Source organism: Aphis gossypii, chromosome X (genome assembly GCF_020184175.1).
Source record: "Aphis gossypii isolate Hap1 chromosome X, ASM2018417v2, whole genome shotgun sequence".
NCBI classification, from domain to species: Eukaryota; Metazoa; Arthropoda; class Insecta; order Hemiptera; family Aphididae; genus Aphis; species Aphis gossypii.
The window spans coordinates 20,011,913-20,028,797 of record NC_065533.1 but is presented as its reverse complement, the minus strand read 5'-3'; the positions used below and the strand labels follow the sequence as shown (position 1 = coordinate 20,028,797).

Below are 16,885 nucleotides of genomic sequence, written 5' to 3'. Positions count from 1 at the left end.
TTTAATTGTGTTGTTGATTTGGAAAATGTACAAACACGACCAACAAATACGAATTAAATTTAAATAAAAATAATTTAAAAACAGTTACCTGTAAAAATATTGTGATACATAATTTTCATGTATAAAAAACAATCTTATCTTCTATATACTATAACGATTAATATAATTTATTTTATTTTTCCTTAACATTATAATAATGTGCCTATATAATTCTGTTTATATATACGTAGTATGGCTATACATTTACCAATAATTACTCGGTTAAAAGTTATAACCGTCTGTATTGTGAAGTTGCACATATCTATTAACCTACAGTTAAGACGTCAGATCGACGACTAATTTACCATCGTTACGTAAAAATAAATTTGTATAATGTGTATTATATTATTGATATTATTATCTACAATTCTACAATGCACATCACAATTTTTAATGTCGCATGCAGAAATCGCGTGCTACACAGCCGTCATGTCATTTCAATGTCTTCAAAATAACCTCGCGTTCAATTCTGGTCACTTACCATAATTGGAATTTCTCTACATACGTCTTGGCGTTTAGCTTTTCACAAGCGCAATAATAAGTGTCTTGTTCGTCTGTGACATACATCCACTGTATTTATTTTTCCTGACCTGTTTCACGAAACTAATCATATTAAATTTAATAATTTCAGGTTTGCGAGTTTACAGTGCATTTTATTTTAATTGAAAACTTACGACGAGTTCAATATTAGAATAAAGTTGTTCGCAATATAATATCGTTTATCGTGTGGTTATGGATCTAAATAATATTATTGTGTAGGGCTTATAATATTGTATTATAGTCGGTATCTTGGTCTCGATCCTCTATAGCTGGACGATCGCGTTTACAAAATATGTCGCTCCTAATCCGAAAAATAAACCATTGATACCCATAGGATTTGACTAGAGATTTATACGATTGTAAAAATAAAAAATAGCAAATAGAAATAGTGCTACCAAATTTTTCAACCGTCGCCACCATGGCGTGAGTTTACCCTTTTTATTAACGGAACAATGCACAGCGCAGATATCGAGTCTTAGGACAACAAAAAAAATAAAATATCCTTCCCGGAGTGGCTTTGGTGTTATACAAATACAATGTATGGTAATGCACATTGTTTTGGACATTTCTCTTTGCCGCATGAAATAAGTTCCTTTCCTTTCCGGCAATTGTTGCAAAAAATAAAAAATAACAAAAACAAAAACAGTATAGGTACCTAATATTGTGTTGCATATACAAATTATGCACAGAGACTGTATTGTACATTATTTGATACGATAATCCTTTCGCGCATCTTACCTTTATAGATTATTTTCATTACATTCGACTCGATGATAGGAATTATTGAGTCTTGTTCTTATACGAAAATACTTCGAGCTTACTATTTATTATTATAACAGGAATTTTTTTTTCTAATTATTGCTTAATAATTAACGAAATATTTTTTTGACGATTTCACGGGCACAAACCAAACTACAAACTGAATTAGTTATCACCCTACTTGTATTCAAAAATAAAAATGTCTGCCTTAATTACAAGCTTACACCTATGGCCTGATTTTATTATGCTTATTATTGTTATATTTTAACTTTTAAAAATAGTAAATTCAGTTTTTTAAATATTATACAACAATGAATCCAAAACTGTCTTTTTTTAATCTCAACAAAATACTTCGTATTTTAATAATATTTTACTTTAATTAAATCTATGGTAAAAAAAAAAAATCTTGCTTTTTTAATAACTTTTCAATATTTTTAATAAGGAATCAGTATATTTTTATTGGTATTTCGCACTATGATAAATAACTAAAAAAAAATGAAAAACAATGTTTGTTTTTTTTTTTCAAATCGATAGCTGATAAACATGCATGAATTCAGTCTAAGAATCTTATTACATGTAGAACCCCAGTTCTGTCAGACGAATTCTAAATATTAATACCATGCAAATGATTTACTACAATTTATTTACAACTCCTTAAAGATTTTCATTTCAAAATCTGATTTTGAAGTCATCGAAAAAAAAAATACTCGCATACATTTTTATTTCAAATATTAATTATTATATTATACTACAAAATGATTTTTGATAGTTTAGATATCTTAAAACGTAACTCATCTTGCCCTTCCTTATTGCACATGTGGAAAATAGTGTAAATATAAATAATAACATTGATTTTAAGAAATTAAGTTGGTCAACATCGATATAAAATTTTGAAGATCAAAAAATATACAATTACATAATAATCATTTTCCACTCAAATAAGTAACAACTAACGAGTTGTGCAATGTTTTAATTCTATAATTTTGCAGATTATAATTTAAATTAATTTAAACAACCTTAATATTTCTTTATAACAACATGAAATTTTATAGCTTTTTTAAGTTTTGAGATTTGAGTATTGTTAAATTACTTAAAATTAAATTTAAAAATTTCAAATACATTTATTTAAAATAGTATACAATATATTACGTGTACAATGTGCACATATAAGTACATAATAGATTGCATGTTTTTTACATATTTAGTATAAATATTTTTCCCATAAGTTATTATAATAATAAATCTACAGTGTACACTATAAATAAATAAAAACACAATTCTTGGAAGTGGAAAAAATAGTTTTTTATGTGACACCCGATGCTACACGCAGAGCTACACTGCGAACGTATATTTTATAACAGCGTAGTACGTACTGATTGTCATTATTAAATGTAAGCATGTTTTACAGTAGAAAATCAATAAGAATATATAATTAAAATACCACATGTGTAGCACATTAATAGTGATTGTAATAATATTGTTTTAGATATTATTTAAAATGTTCAAACAAATAAATAAAGTGACCTCATAAACCGCTGCGAGTCCCGATAAATTAAATCTTTTTAAACGGTTTGAAATTGCTCAGTGGTTGTTCAATATCGCTCGCGAAACAAAGTAAATTAGTTGACCCTATTAGTCCCTGTTCCATATTTTCTGGTTCTTGTGAGTCACCTGATCACTAAAACCTAATTTTGGCGTTTAAAAACTAAAAAACCTTAGAAAATAAATAATTAATCAAATTGTAGCAATCATAAACTATGCGTTAAGCCAACCACCTGCAGGTATATTGATTTCCAAGTAATCGTTCATTTCGTTTAATTCTGTTAAAAATTATATATATATATATATGATATATTATATACTAGAGAGAGAGCGATTTGTAGATAATCGGGTTATCTGAGTTCTTAGTTAACACTTATTGGCTACAAGTTATAACATTTTATTACGTCTCAGATGAAGTCGTATAATAATAAGACTGCGATATTACTATAATATAAGTGGACAATTTAAATCACGAGAAATCGCGATTATTACAAAATCTCAACGGCTATAACATCACAGTCGGGGGAACGAGAGTATCCCCTCCGTTACACTCTCCACGCCATTAATTTACTATTTATGGAGTTCGCGGGAATACGTCTACAACGTTGTGTACAAGAGGGCCTGGTCGGGGAAAGTGGTTTACCATTATTTTTGGGTCCACACAACGAATATAATAAATTAACCAAGTCATTAATTTTACCTCGCGCCCAAGTTTCTGTAAAAGTTTGCCCACTGCCAACACGTTTGTTAAGAATTCATGAGATTGCCATTTTTCCTGAAACACTAGACCGCTCCAAAGCTTATGACGGATATGGGGTGTAGAGGGGGTGAGCATAAAAATAAACTTGCCCTTAAACTTTCAGCTCAATTTTTCAAAAGTATATTAACTACGTCTGTGTATGTATACATAAATTTTTTTCCTCTCCGTAAAAACTGGCAGATAATTCTTACGTTTTTACGTGGTCCCTCAGACACACGCCACAGTTTTATTTAACAGCCATGGTGCCATCTAGTGGTGCATAAATTTACGTTTTGGTTGTGTATCTTGTCCACGTTGAATGGAAAATCTTATAAAATAAAAACTTAATATTATTTTTATGTTATAAAATACTAACTTATTAGTAAAAAAAAAAATATGTTTTAATCGTATTTTGTATTAAAAGTAATATCATTATCAAGGCTATGCGATGATTACGTTTGTTTGCTATTCGCGATTAGTTTGCGAATGTGATCTATGCACATTTCAACAACTGAAGTAAATTTTAAGATAAAAAAAAAACATTAAATTTAATGTTTAGGTTTACGTACAATAGGTATAAATACATAGTATATTATATTGATTTATTATTATATGTATTAGCACTAATATATTTCTTACTGCTTCTTTTCTATCTATATCTATCTCTTTTTACATTTTCATTTTTTTGTTATTTTTCTTTTTATCCTAGTAATTTAATTTAGAAAGACGTAAATACTTATCGCTAAATTTTACATGAGCATGAGTTTAACTAAGTTTTTAGTCAAACTTTTCAATATTTTAAAATGTGGAAAACAGGTCGTGATGTTAAGGAAAATACTCTTCCTAGAAATTTAAAGTTTGTTACCTATATATTGTAGACTGACGATAACTAACAAATCAAGATGAATTCTAAATTTATCGAACAAAAGTTATTTTAATAAGGCAAACAGTAATAATATTATAATACGAGTATAATACACAACTAAAGATATTACGACTTAAATGTTTATTTTTCATTTAATGACCATTATATTTTTACATGTTACAATGAACATGTTATATTTTTATTTGATCTATATCGTGTTGTTCCCTTATCACTCCGTAGAAAACGAAATGAATTCATTTTTATTTAATCCCATCGGTAGTATTTACTCCGAAACGTAGTAAAAAAATATTTAGATAAAAAACGCGTATTTTTTTTTCTTTTTTTTTTTTTGTTCGGTACTTGGTAGCGTTTGTTTGCATGACTTATAAGTTATAACCACTGTAGAATTGATATTCAAACATTACCTGCGGTTATATTATTCAATAGATGTATTTTTGGTTAAATTCGATCGTAAAAAACATATCGTTTAACGTTTTACAGCCATATCGTAACTCATCCAGGCGTTCTTGGAGTGTAAAGGATAAAACATTCGTATATGGTTTTAAGTGTATTTGGGATTCTGCCCTAGTTTGCATAGAAAATATATTCGTAAAACGCCATTCTTTAGATATTTCCACGTTCTGAAATGTATTTATTATAATAAATACATTCCGGAACATACAAACATGCAGTATAAATTAATGTATACATCTTACACAGACAAGACTCTCAAGAGTTGTACATATATTACAACACGTTTCTCGTCATAAAATCAATATTTGAAGTATAATGCACGACGTCGAAGATTGACCTTACGGCTGTATTGGTGTACAATATTAAATGTTTACCCTTCGTGGAATCCCTAGCTGTGAACTGTGCACATACACTATAAAACTACATTATTGTATTGACAACACTTTTACACCAATTTCATCGTTAGTGTCTGTCTAAAATAATATTATATTGACATCTGTATCTGATATATACCTATACGATTATACGTACATTTCAAACGCGGACTATCTTGTCCAAATATATGGATTGCAAATAACCCATTCTCTATTTACCCAATTTTAATATTAAAGCTCATATATTTGTTTACCACTTATAAAATAATAAAAGCTCCGTGTCGTTTTTTCTCGAAAAAAAAAAACAATTTCATGTTTATGGACGACGGACAAAAGAATTTTAAACATATTAATAGGAACAGTAATAGTTTACTCTTCCGGAGTAAATATTTTAAAATTGTGATACATCGCATTGAGTATAACTATACATTTGTATTGTCTTGTAATGGAGTGTCTTAACACCAAAGCAACATTTTATTAACAAAAAACATTTTTTAATACTCATTTTAATTAAAATCCTTATTGAATGCCTAGGTTGTTCAGAGCGATTTCTTTAAAAGTGTGTGATTATATTATTAAACTTGAAAGCAACAATTATTATTTAAATTTTTAAACGATTTTGAACCAAGTTATTAAAACATTCTCTCTCATCTGCGTTTGCTTAGTTTTTGGGGTATAACGTTTTAAAAGTAAAAGTATATTCAATTGAAACATATAGTCATTTTAATAATAACTTTTAATTGATTAAAATATTTAACCTACAAACAAAAATATATTTAACTTCAAATGTACAAAATTATTTTCATTTAATTGGAAAAAGCTAATTGAGCTTTAAACAAATAAAAACATAATTATACTTGATAATTGAATGATTTTCAAACTGATTTAAAACGTAGAACTATGTAATAGCACAAAATATGATCAAAGATATATCATATTGTAATTTTTCAACGTGAATTTATAAATAGATGGATAAATATTTAATTTTATATGTCTTTAATGTAATGTACAACTACATCCTTAAATAAAATCAACTTCGAAACTTAATATTTTTAAATATTAGAAACTAGATAGTAGTAAGTCTTTTTTCCCCAATTTTTTTTGGCAAACGTGCTCTAAAAACCAATGAGTGGTTATCGATTATAACCGTTCAAAGTTTTTAGAAAATATGAATAAATACCAAAAAAAAAATATATATATATGCTTCAAATAAAAGTTCTTAGATTCTACAATGAAGATTAAAAAGCTATTGATTTTATGCCTTTTTTAAACTTATTTGTTTGAGTTGAGAACTTTTGTGCACGGCTAGTTCTTGGATATGGCGAAACGGATTTTTCTGAAACTTTCAAAAAAATACCAAGATATCATACTATAAACTGTGTACTTTATTCATTTGCTTCTTTTCTCTGGTTTATGTATAAGTATTTTTTTTTTCTAAAAAAATAAAATTGATGGAATGAGTTTGCCAAGTACTGCCATTGAAAGACATCGCATTGAAAATAAATAAATTATAATGTTTTCTCCGTAACGCTCTGAACATTGCAGGTCGATTAGTATCCTGAAATCAGCCATTTTTATTACAGAAGACCAAATAATTATCTGTTTTTTATTTAATCACACATAGATAAACATATACATACTATTGTCATCTTTATACATATAGGTATTGACCAATGTAATCTACAATTTTTCTTCATTTGCCATCGTATAATAATAAAGTATTTTTTATCTACGATAATACTAGGACGTGACTTAGAAATTATTATTACTATACATCGGCGAAGTTTGCAAGGAAAAAACAACATTATATAGTTATTATTTATTTTTTTTTTTTTTTAATTGAACAAATCCCAACGATTGTCGATTTTATTACAGTGCTCTTGATCAATCGCCACTAACAGAACGCACCATATACGTGTAACCGTCTAAACTGTTTCAATTTTAAAGTCTCTATTAACTTTCGTGTCATCCATGTCACCACAGCGATGACTTTCCTATTTTGTCTTTACCACTTGTGCCATCGGTATTTTCCCACAAAACTTTTCAAAGTTAAAAAAAAAACTTACACTTCCATCAACCGACTACATATTTTTTGTTAGACACCACGCTGCTTACTGTACTACAATGCAACTTTTTTTTATCGGAAACGTTTTAAGATATTTGACATAAAAATAATCATTTTTAACTGTATATAATAAATAATAATATATTCAATGTTCACAATACACACTTAAATTTTTTTTCATATGTAAGTACACCTATCAATAATTATATCAATACCTACTATATTAATATATACCTATATATAATACCTTATCTATATTATTAATATTTTAGTTATACATTTTTCAATTAGGTACTTTTATTGAAAAGTACAGATTTTAATTATGTTTGTTTCATATAAGTAGTACAAATACAAATATAAACATCAAACCATAACAAATAATAATCGCCAGCCCACAATATTTAAAACAAATTTAATTACAGCAACTCATTACCTTCTTTCATGTATACGACATTTTTAATCTTTAGAAATTTAATATTTTTGTGATTAAATGTGTACATGCAAAATTAAAGTTACACTTGAGCTCATTCTAATTGAAAATGGACAAAATAAATATTTTATAAGTTATACTTATAGAGTTGTGCTACTCAAAAATATAATAAATATTGACAGTAAATAACAATTTAAAAAACTATTTGATGTGTTTCAAAATATTGAAAGGAAATTATCGGTCATAAAATACATTTTTATGATCAGGTTGTACCACAAAATACGAGAGTTTTGATCATACATCGTACCGAAATAATACCATCTGTAAAGTATAACATAAGGAGAGTAAAATTGCTTGTACTAAAAATGAGAACGAACACATTAAACGGCCCAGAGGATATTTAAAGCATAAATACATATGAAACAAGCGCATAATACACGAAGCGTTTTTTTGTCGATAGCATAAACGAACCGAATTTGGCGAATGGAAATTTCGAGTAACCACTCCACCGCGCTCGTCGTTGTTTTCAAAAATTATTTATTCTCTTTTATTTTTTATCATTATTTTGTTCGCATCGAAGAACACTCTCTTTCTTTTTCTTTCTTTCTCTCTCTCTCTCTTCATACTTTTCCACCCCCTTTCACACTCTTTTATTTTTAAGCTTCGCGCACCTTCAATATTAGCCGCATACTCGAGCTTTGTGCAAAAGTCTCACATGTATATTTCATCTCGTCAGGAAAAAAATTCGCTCTTATACAGTAATATAATATATACGTATAATGTCAGTATACGTGTGAGTATGCATTTGTGGTGGCGGCGTGAGCATTTCTTTCGATCTTTTTCTACCCACGAGACGCCTGTTATGTGTGTGTATGTGTGTGGTTTGCGTGCATAGTCATCTACGGGAGAGACCTTATTCCTTTCACCTTTCCTTCGAGCGTTCCTTCCTTTTACTCCAAACCCGCAATGTCGAGCCGATTTAAATTTGTAATTTATTATGGCTCCGAATTCCTACGAGACCAAATTATCCACTGCTCTCGACAATCGGTCGGTATAATTTATAAAAGTTTCATAGTATACCACCACACCACCTTAAAAATACATGTACAATATTATACGTATTATATATTTTATATGACTTACTATGTTTTTATATTCTACTTTTTACCCTGCACGCCAAATTTCCTTCTAATATCTACAGTTCTACAGTGTACACAAATAATATACCACAGTTACTTCACGTAATTAATTAAGAATTCATGATGGTGCGTTACGTACACCATTGCATGCATAATTTTCTGTCAAATAATCGGTCAATTGATCCAAACTACTCAATTATATATTAGCCTAAAGCCAAAGAAAATATTATATTCTCTCAATCTTCCTAGTTGTAAGGAATCGATTAGAAATATTGCAAATCCAAGCAAATGTAACAATATAATAACTAATAACTGTATACCTTTATAATACATTGTACTGTGCACACATACCAAAGTATTGGATGATTAATAAGCGATCAACTTTGGTCGATTATTCTTAATCTTCTAAAATATTTGAGTTTGTGCGACAGGTGGTGCTTAAAAATATATAACATGAATATACTCTTAAAGTTTTTTTGTGCAGTTAAAAATTTAACTCATAATTGAAACCTGTCCACACGATTTGTTCACAAAACATACCTAATAATACATTAGATTTCAATTAAGTAAAAATCATACATACGTGTTATATGATGAACATTTATTTTACTATATAGTATATGGTTGATGTTTATTGTTTATAAAAAAATTGAAAATCGCTAATAATGCTAATATCTACCCCCCTCCCATAAAAAAAGAAATAAATCAAAATAGAACGATCGTTTTATCTTGTGAACCTTACGTCTCGGTGAAACAAATATCAAATTGCAATGCTATTTTATGTTTTTATTCTATTTTATATTTGTATATTATACATAACAAACACTTAACATTTAATATTAACACTTCAACAACACAACTATACCTTATCCTTTTACACGGGAAAACGCTCATTTCTAAAACAACACCTTAAAGTTATAAATTCATGTTTTTTTAAACAAAGTAATAATACCATTCGCGACGTGTTTTAAATATAACTTTAAAAACACAAAACTCTTTTGTAAACATTTTTTTTTATTTATTCTTTCAAGCATTTATATATTTATTAATTTAAATTTTGCACTAAACTTTATTCGTTTCATGATAGTTTTATTAGGATTTTTTTTTTTAGACGTTCTATTCATAATGACATAAACACAAATATGACATTGATAAACGAAAAACTTTTAAATAACTATAAGCTTGTAAATAATAATTATAATAATTATAAAAATCAACTTTTCAGTATATAATTTTAATTTAAAATTATGATTTTTAGATAGGTTTACAACATTTTTCGTATATTATGACAAAATCATTAATATCATAATGGTTATCTAATAATATATATTTTATCTTACCATAATTATACTTGTTAAATCATAATAATTAAACACATACAATATTATATTTTCATTTTTCATACAAAAATAATGACTCAAATTCATAATAAATTATATGATAAATAAATGTAATTAAATATTAAAGATCAACTAATGTGTGTCTTTAACAACATACACGTCATATCCTAACTTAGCCATAATCGTTAAGATAAAAATAGTATCTAGCTATATCTCTTCCAACATAAAAAAAACCAATGTGTATCTAAATATCGGTCTTAGTTATGTAATTTGTTGGTTTTTATTTAATAAACTTTACATTCGAGCATGTTGTTATCATAAAAAAGTCCATAGAAATAAACATAAAAAATGACTGTTACTTACACCAGATATTTTCGTATAGTAGGTATGAAGGTGTGATTTATGAAACTTAAAAACTTTAGTCCACGATGTGTTCTTCTATTCAAAATTTTACCGAAATCTAACCTCAGAATATAAAGTCTACTCGAAAACATGTAAAATATATTAAAGAACTCAATTCCAAATATTAAGAATTAAAATAAACTTTATTATTAGGTAAATACAGCTCCCTATACGATCTATACGCATTCGATTAATTTTAGATTTTGATCGTAGAGAAGAATAAATTGATTTTACAATACTTTTTGTTTATGATTGTGCAATAAATTGTCAAAAAATTGGATCAAGATTGTACTTTAAAGAGGTTGTAATCAAAAATGTCCAGTATTTTGTCTAATTGGAAAAAAAAAATATAAATTTTATGAAAAATGGGAATTTTTACACTCAATTAGATTTTGATAAAATTGATTTCTTAATTTGTTTTAGTTCAAAAAGAATAACCACAGTTACTTAAAATTTTCAGTGAGAATATTTTATATTATAATTTTCTATTTATAGTATGAATTTCAAAGTATTTTGACTTTTTTTAAACTATTTATAGACAATTTAATTAATGATTTTTCAATAAATAACAACAAAAAATGTATGATTGGCTAAAAATACTTAAAAAATTAATAAAATGTTCTTAAATAAGTGGTTCTTATATCTGTATTAAAATATACTCAAGTATCACAACTATTTTATTATTAGAAATTCATAAACATTTTTATTTTTATATCTAAGTTTTGAAAATGTAAAAAAAGGTTCGTCATAATTCATAAGTAGTTACTAAAACCGTAAAATCTAAAAAAAAATATATAGGTATAAATAAATTTTTATAAACATTTTAAGTTCAAATTCAGTCGAAATTACTTATTTTCAATGAGTTAATTATTTTGTTATAATTTTAAAACATCATTCATGGAAAAATTCAACTTTTACATACCTAAATTTTCTATATTATGACATATTTGATGAATTTTAAAATAATAATTAAATATTACATTATACAAGAACAAAATTTTATTCGTATTACTAAAAGTATATTAAATTACTTTAAAAGCTATATAAAAAAAAAAAAAAAAAACATATCACGAAATAATATACTTAGGTAGTGATATAATAGCCCTGGTAGACTTTTAGTGCTTAGAATCGTTTTTTATAAACGGTGATGTTTTATCATTGAATTTAAATTTAACTCATCCATAATAGTGACCCACTCAACACCTGTCCTATTGTACAGCAAAGCGGTAGGCCATTTTCCTACCTTTTGTTTTCTTAAAAATTTATTGAATTTATTTATATTTAAGAATTGGGTATTCGCACTAAACTATAAAAATATTCCCAGCTTAAGCATCGTAAAAATCACATTATAACCATTCACCGGCTATTTGAAATATAGTTAAACTTTTTAAGAAAATTTATATTTTAAATGTAATACATATTATTATTACATCATTAGTCATTACTGTAATTTCTACCATCAATATCGTTTTATTATTAATAATTTTCATCAAAACTATAGATATATAGGGTTACGCATACAATAATTTAATACTTAATTTTTTTACCTTAACTACATAAAAAAAATTGGATATTTATAGTCAATGTACGCTACTAATTTATGCTAGTATTTTAAATGTTTCATTTTCTATTAAGTGTTCAACTAGTTATTTAAATATTTATTTACGTATGTATGAAATATTATACATCAATTGATAATATTTTTTATTTGACCATTTTTTCTACAAATTTTCATAATTCTTATACTGTTAGCTGAGTAAGTTTGTTCTGCAGATTTATTCATTATGTATTATTTACCCGACATTAAACATATTCTTTGATGCATTATAATATTGTACTATTAATACACAAAAGATTTTTTTTACTCAGTTATAACCTACACTTTGAGTTTTCTGAACTTATTATAACTTGTTTCACCACCGAATGCGTATGAGTATGAGTATACATTATAATAATATAAAACCTATCAGCCTATAAACGCTATCAATCAAACATTTTCGAATAACCTCGTGAATAGATTGTATTTCCATTCATGTAGAACTATGTCGTATCTTAATAAAATAACTAATATAAAAAACTTTACTTATACTCAACTACTCAAGTATTTTAAAAATAGTCTAGTACTTCACACGTCGATGTGATTCTTGGGCAACTTCAAAACCGCCAATAGTATGAAATTGAATAATGATAAATGAGATGTAGATGCTCAATACATTATTAAAATACGTATTATATATTCTTTTAAATAATAATAAAGTACAGATCAGTTGTACTGACTAATCTCATATGGTGTATATATATGTTTAATTTATCCACTTTTTGAGTTAGTAAGTCAAAAAACATCTCTAGAAAAAACATCTCGAGGTAAACATTACATAGAGACTGTTTCCTAACAAAATGAGAATAAATCATCAGATTAATTAGTTTCTGATACAAGCACACGAACTACGGTACCCATCTGCTTTACTTTTGGTTTTATTCGTGACAAAAAATGAATATTGCATAAGAATATAAGACGTTATCGCTCATAAAATATTATATTGAACTACTGGCGTTCCATTATAAAATTCAAAAACTTTTTTTTCCTTTTTTGTATTCTTTTCGTCATTCTACTGATGAAATATATTGCAATTTACTGTTAAGAGGACGTCGTACACGCATGACGTGTTGTCTCAGTCTTATTATAACGTACAACATATTACATTTTTCATTCAAAAGAATCCATTTACTCTGTTGTTTTTAATATTAAAGTGAATTGATCTATAACCAAATTTAAAGGTACGAATATTATCCAAAGCTCGACATAAGTTATGATTTGCTATTTAATTGATATTAAAGTAAATAATGCATATTTTAAAATGTTAGGTAACAATAAATATCAATCTATACTTTCTCCCTCGTCCGTTGTAATGTTTAAGTTTTTAACAGTTCAACAGTCCTTTATTTAAATACCCACATACCACGAATTCGGCGATATTCTGCGTTGCATTACAGCAACCTCGTCAACTGTGTAAGTACACGGTTTATCGTAAGGTCATGGTAAACTCTAAACTGTTACGCTAATAATTATCACTAATACAAATACATGGCAGACATGCAATGAGTTGTATGACAAACATTACCGATCAACTTCTTGTGTTCGCGTAATTACATTTTAGAAACTTGTCAGTGGATGATTTCTGTCATCAGAAAATTTTTTCAGGAGAAATGTTGACCAAAGTCGTCGCGCCTAACGAAGTGTCCAAACGGTTTGGTTTGTGTCAGTTAATTTTGAAACTCTCTTGGCAGAATGCATAATCTAAGCTCGGTATTAATAATTTTTTTACAGCGTGAAATCCAACTTGTTGTTGTTCCATTGGTGTTTATAGCAGCAATAGAAATAAAAGTACCGACGGTTTTAAAATATCTTTCGATTTTATATAATCATTAAGGCCCAACTGCCATTATGATGACGTACAGTTTTCGAAATTTTATTTTATAATAGTAATAATTTCGATTTTAGAACAATACGACCAACGCCTAAAACTGAAAAACATATTCAATGTATCTTAGAATATAACGATAAAATATTTTTTCAAGATATAATAATTTAGTTGATGATCAATAAAAACTAAAAATCGTTTTATATTGTAAAATCATCCTAAATAATTCTAACGAAAAAAGTTTTTTTCTAATAATGATTCATGAAGCTATACGTTCAAATCATATTCAAAATTATATTATAAAGTATAATTGATATATATAATATAGTTCATAAGTATTTGAATTCTCGATGAAAAATAAATAATTGAACTTTTTTAGAAAAATAAGACGTTGGAATTGACTCTCACGAATTGTTAAATAAACCAATTATTTTTGATAACAAATACGATGAGACGTCGGTTCTATATGTTATACAACTTACAATCTATACCAATACTGCAGAGATGTTAACAATATTCTGAAATATAGGAGTCCAATTGTCCAAAACTTTGAAACTTCCGAACAAAAAAAACCAAACAATAAGATAACCTTGATAAAAACAATTAGGTATTGAATGACAGGATCATGAGGTTAACAAACGAACGCAAAAAAGTTATGATGAAATATACAGACAATTCAAGTTCGAAAATAGCGCTATATATATAAATATATATACATATAAGTTTTCTTACGCCGTAATAATTTTCAGCTGATTAAAAAATATTTAAATTCGATAGCATTCGATAATCATTAGTTTGGTTGACATTGACTATAATAATGTATTATATCCACGTCAAATACAAATAAAATTATATAGTGAAATCCACTCCCATAAAATAATATGAATTTAAATCCACTCCGTTAAAAAGGTCGCATTTTTTTCCTTAAACGCTGCTGCATTAATGCGTTATATAAATTCAATATGGATTATTAGAGGGTGTAAATGCGTAGCTGATTGATACACAAGCAACTTGGAACAATACAAGAATGTCATAATCACGCATACACGCCATTTCATTGGCTACCGATGCATGTGTACTGTGTAGAGTGGTTAGCACTTGGCGAGCAATATCTTTCGCGATAATATTTATATTATATAATTCGCACGTATGAAGTAATATTTCACGTTCTTACGATTTTTCGCGTAATTTTTCAGGTTTTGTGGTATAGAGACACGTTGCAGTTGGACATGACCGAATGGCGGATTACTGACGTCAGAGGCAACCGATACACTTTACGCTTGAGAAAAGTGCAAAAGACCGATTTTGGCAATTATTCTTGTGTGGCCGATAATGGACTTGGCAAAAGCAAACGATCCATCGAAGTGACTGGTAAATATAACTCATATAATAAAATCGTATAATATATAATATTAAATCTGTAACGTCCAAACATATAGTTTATCGCACGTACATTGTTAATACATATACTATTCGCTTTTAATGAATATCTGAAAACTTTTTAATACTTTACTTAATACTAAAAAAAATCAGCTGATATTTTTGATTTATTCTTTTGCAGATATTTAAAAATTGAATACTTCTTTTTGATGAAATAACGATTCTATTTTTTAAGTTATCTAAATGACTATTATAGCGTATAACATGTAATGTATATTAATTTTAAGGGATGTTTTTCAATTCATTATTTATCAAAATAAATATTCGTTACACTCGTTTTCAATTATAAATAATAATAAGTACTCTCATTCAATACATTTATATAAGTAGGCAATTAAAAAATATTGCGTATTCATATACTAATTTTTATTAAATTTATAAATTTTTATTATTAAGACAAACTAAGTCATAAAAACGTACCGTGAATGATAATATTATTGTGTTACACACCGTGCTGGAAAGTCTACGAAATAATTAATCAATAACTCATTATTGCAGCGTTTCTAGTATTCAACTAGGACTAGAGTAAAAAAAAATAATACAAATGGGGTGAAGTATTGCCAAATTAAAATTTAATAAAATAATTTATTATTATAAACAATAAATGATTTATTTATTTAAAATAGTACATATAATTATATACAACGTACCAACATAAATATTAAAGTCTATTAACATAATTTATAAATATGTACCATGTTTCACTCACAACCCTAATAATTATTATAAGAGATAATCTGTAAACTAAAACTTGGATAGGTACGACAAATTATCATACGAGCAAACACAGTGTACAATAATAAGTTACACATTGGTGTGTGAATAATTAAACAGGTGCAGTAAAACAACCAATATAATTTATGCAAAATATCATTAGGAAAATAGCTTTTGACGACGAACCATGCGTTGTATAAATTGTAATTAGTGTCGCGTTAAAAATAAGTGGATTATTTTGTCGACGTTTCTAGTTATGAGAAATTGTATTTTTCCATACGTGCTATGCCGGCTTAAAATGCATCTGGAATGATAATGCGATGGATCAAATGTAAAACAATGGTTTGACGTAACATCGCGCAGACTGTTTTATTAGTTCCATGGTACGTGGCAAATATTAATCTCTTGTTTATCTGCAGGTTTAGTAACGAACTACGCAATATATTCATAATTTCGTAACTGATATAAAAATAATTTAATGTTAAACCAAGGTTATGAATAAATCTTGAAGTTTCTGGTCAAATTTTAATTATCCTCGATCAAATGTATGGATAGGTAACACGTGATATTAAAGATTTGATAATACCGTGCATTAGTAAAA

General features: G+C 27.1%; 1 protein-coding gene across 1 annotated transcript in view; it reads left to right on the top strand.

The window, feature by feature from the left end:
• The window catches only part of LOC114129640 (limbic system-associated membrane protein-like), a 516,827-nt gene that overhangs the window by 479,425 nt on the left and 20,517 nt on the right, over positions 1-16,885 (top strand). The window contains exon 7 of the mRNA XM_027994441.2: positions 15,327-15,501. Within this exon, the coding sequence (XP_027850242.2) occupies positions 15,327-15,501 (175 nt within the window). The remainder of the gene's footprint in view (positions 1-15,326; positions 15,502-16,885) is intronic.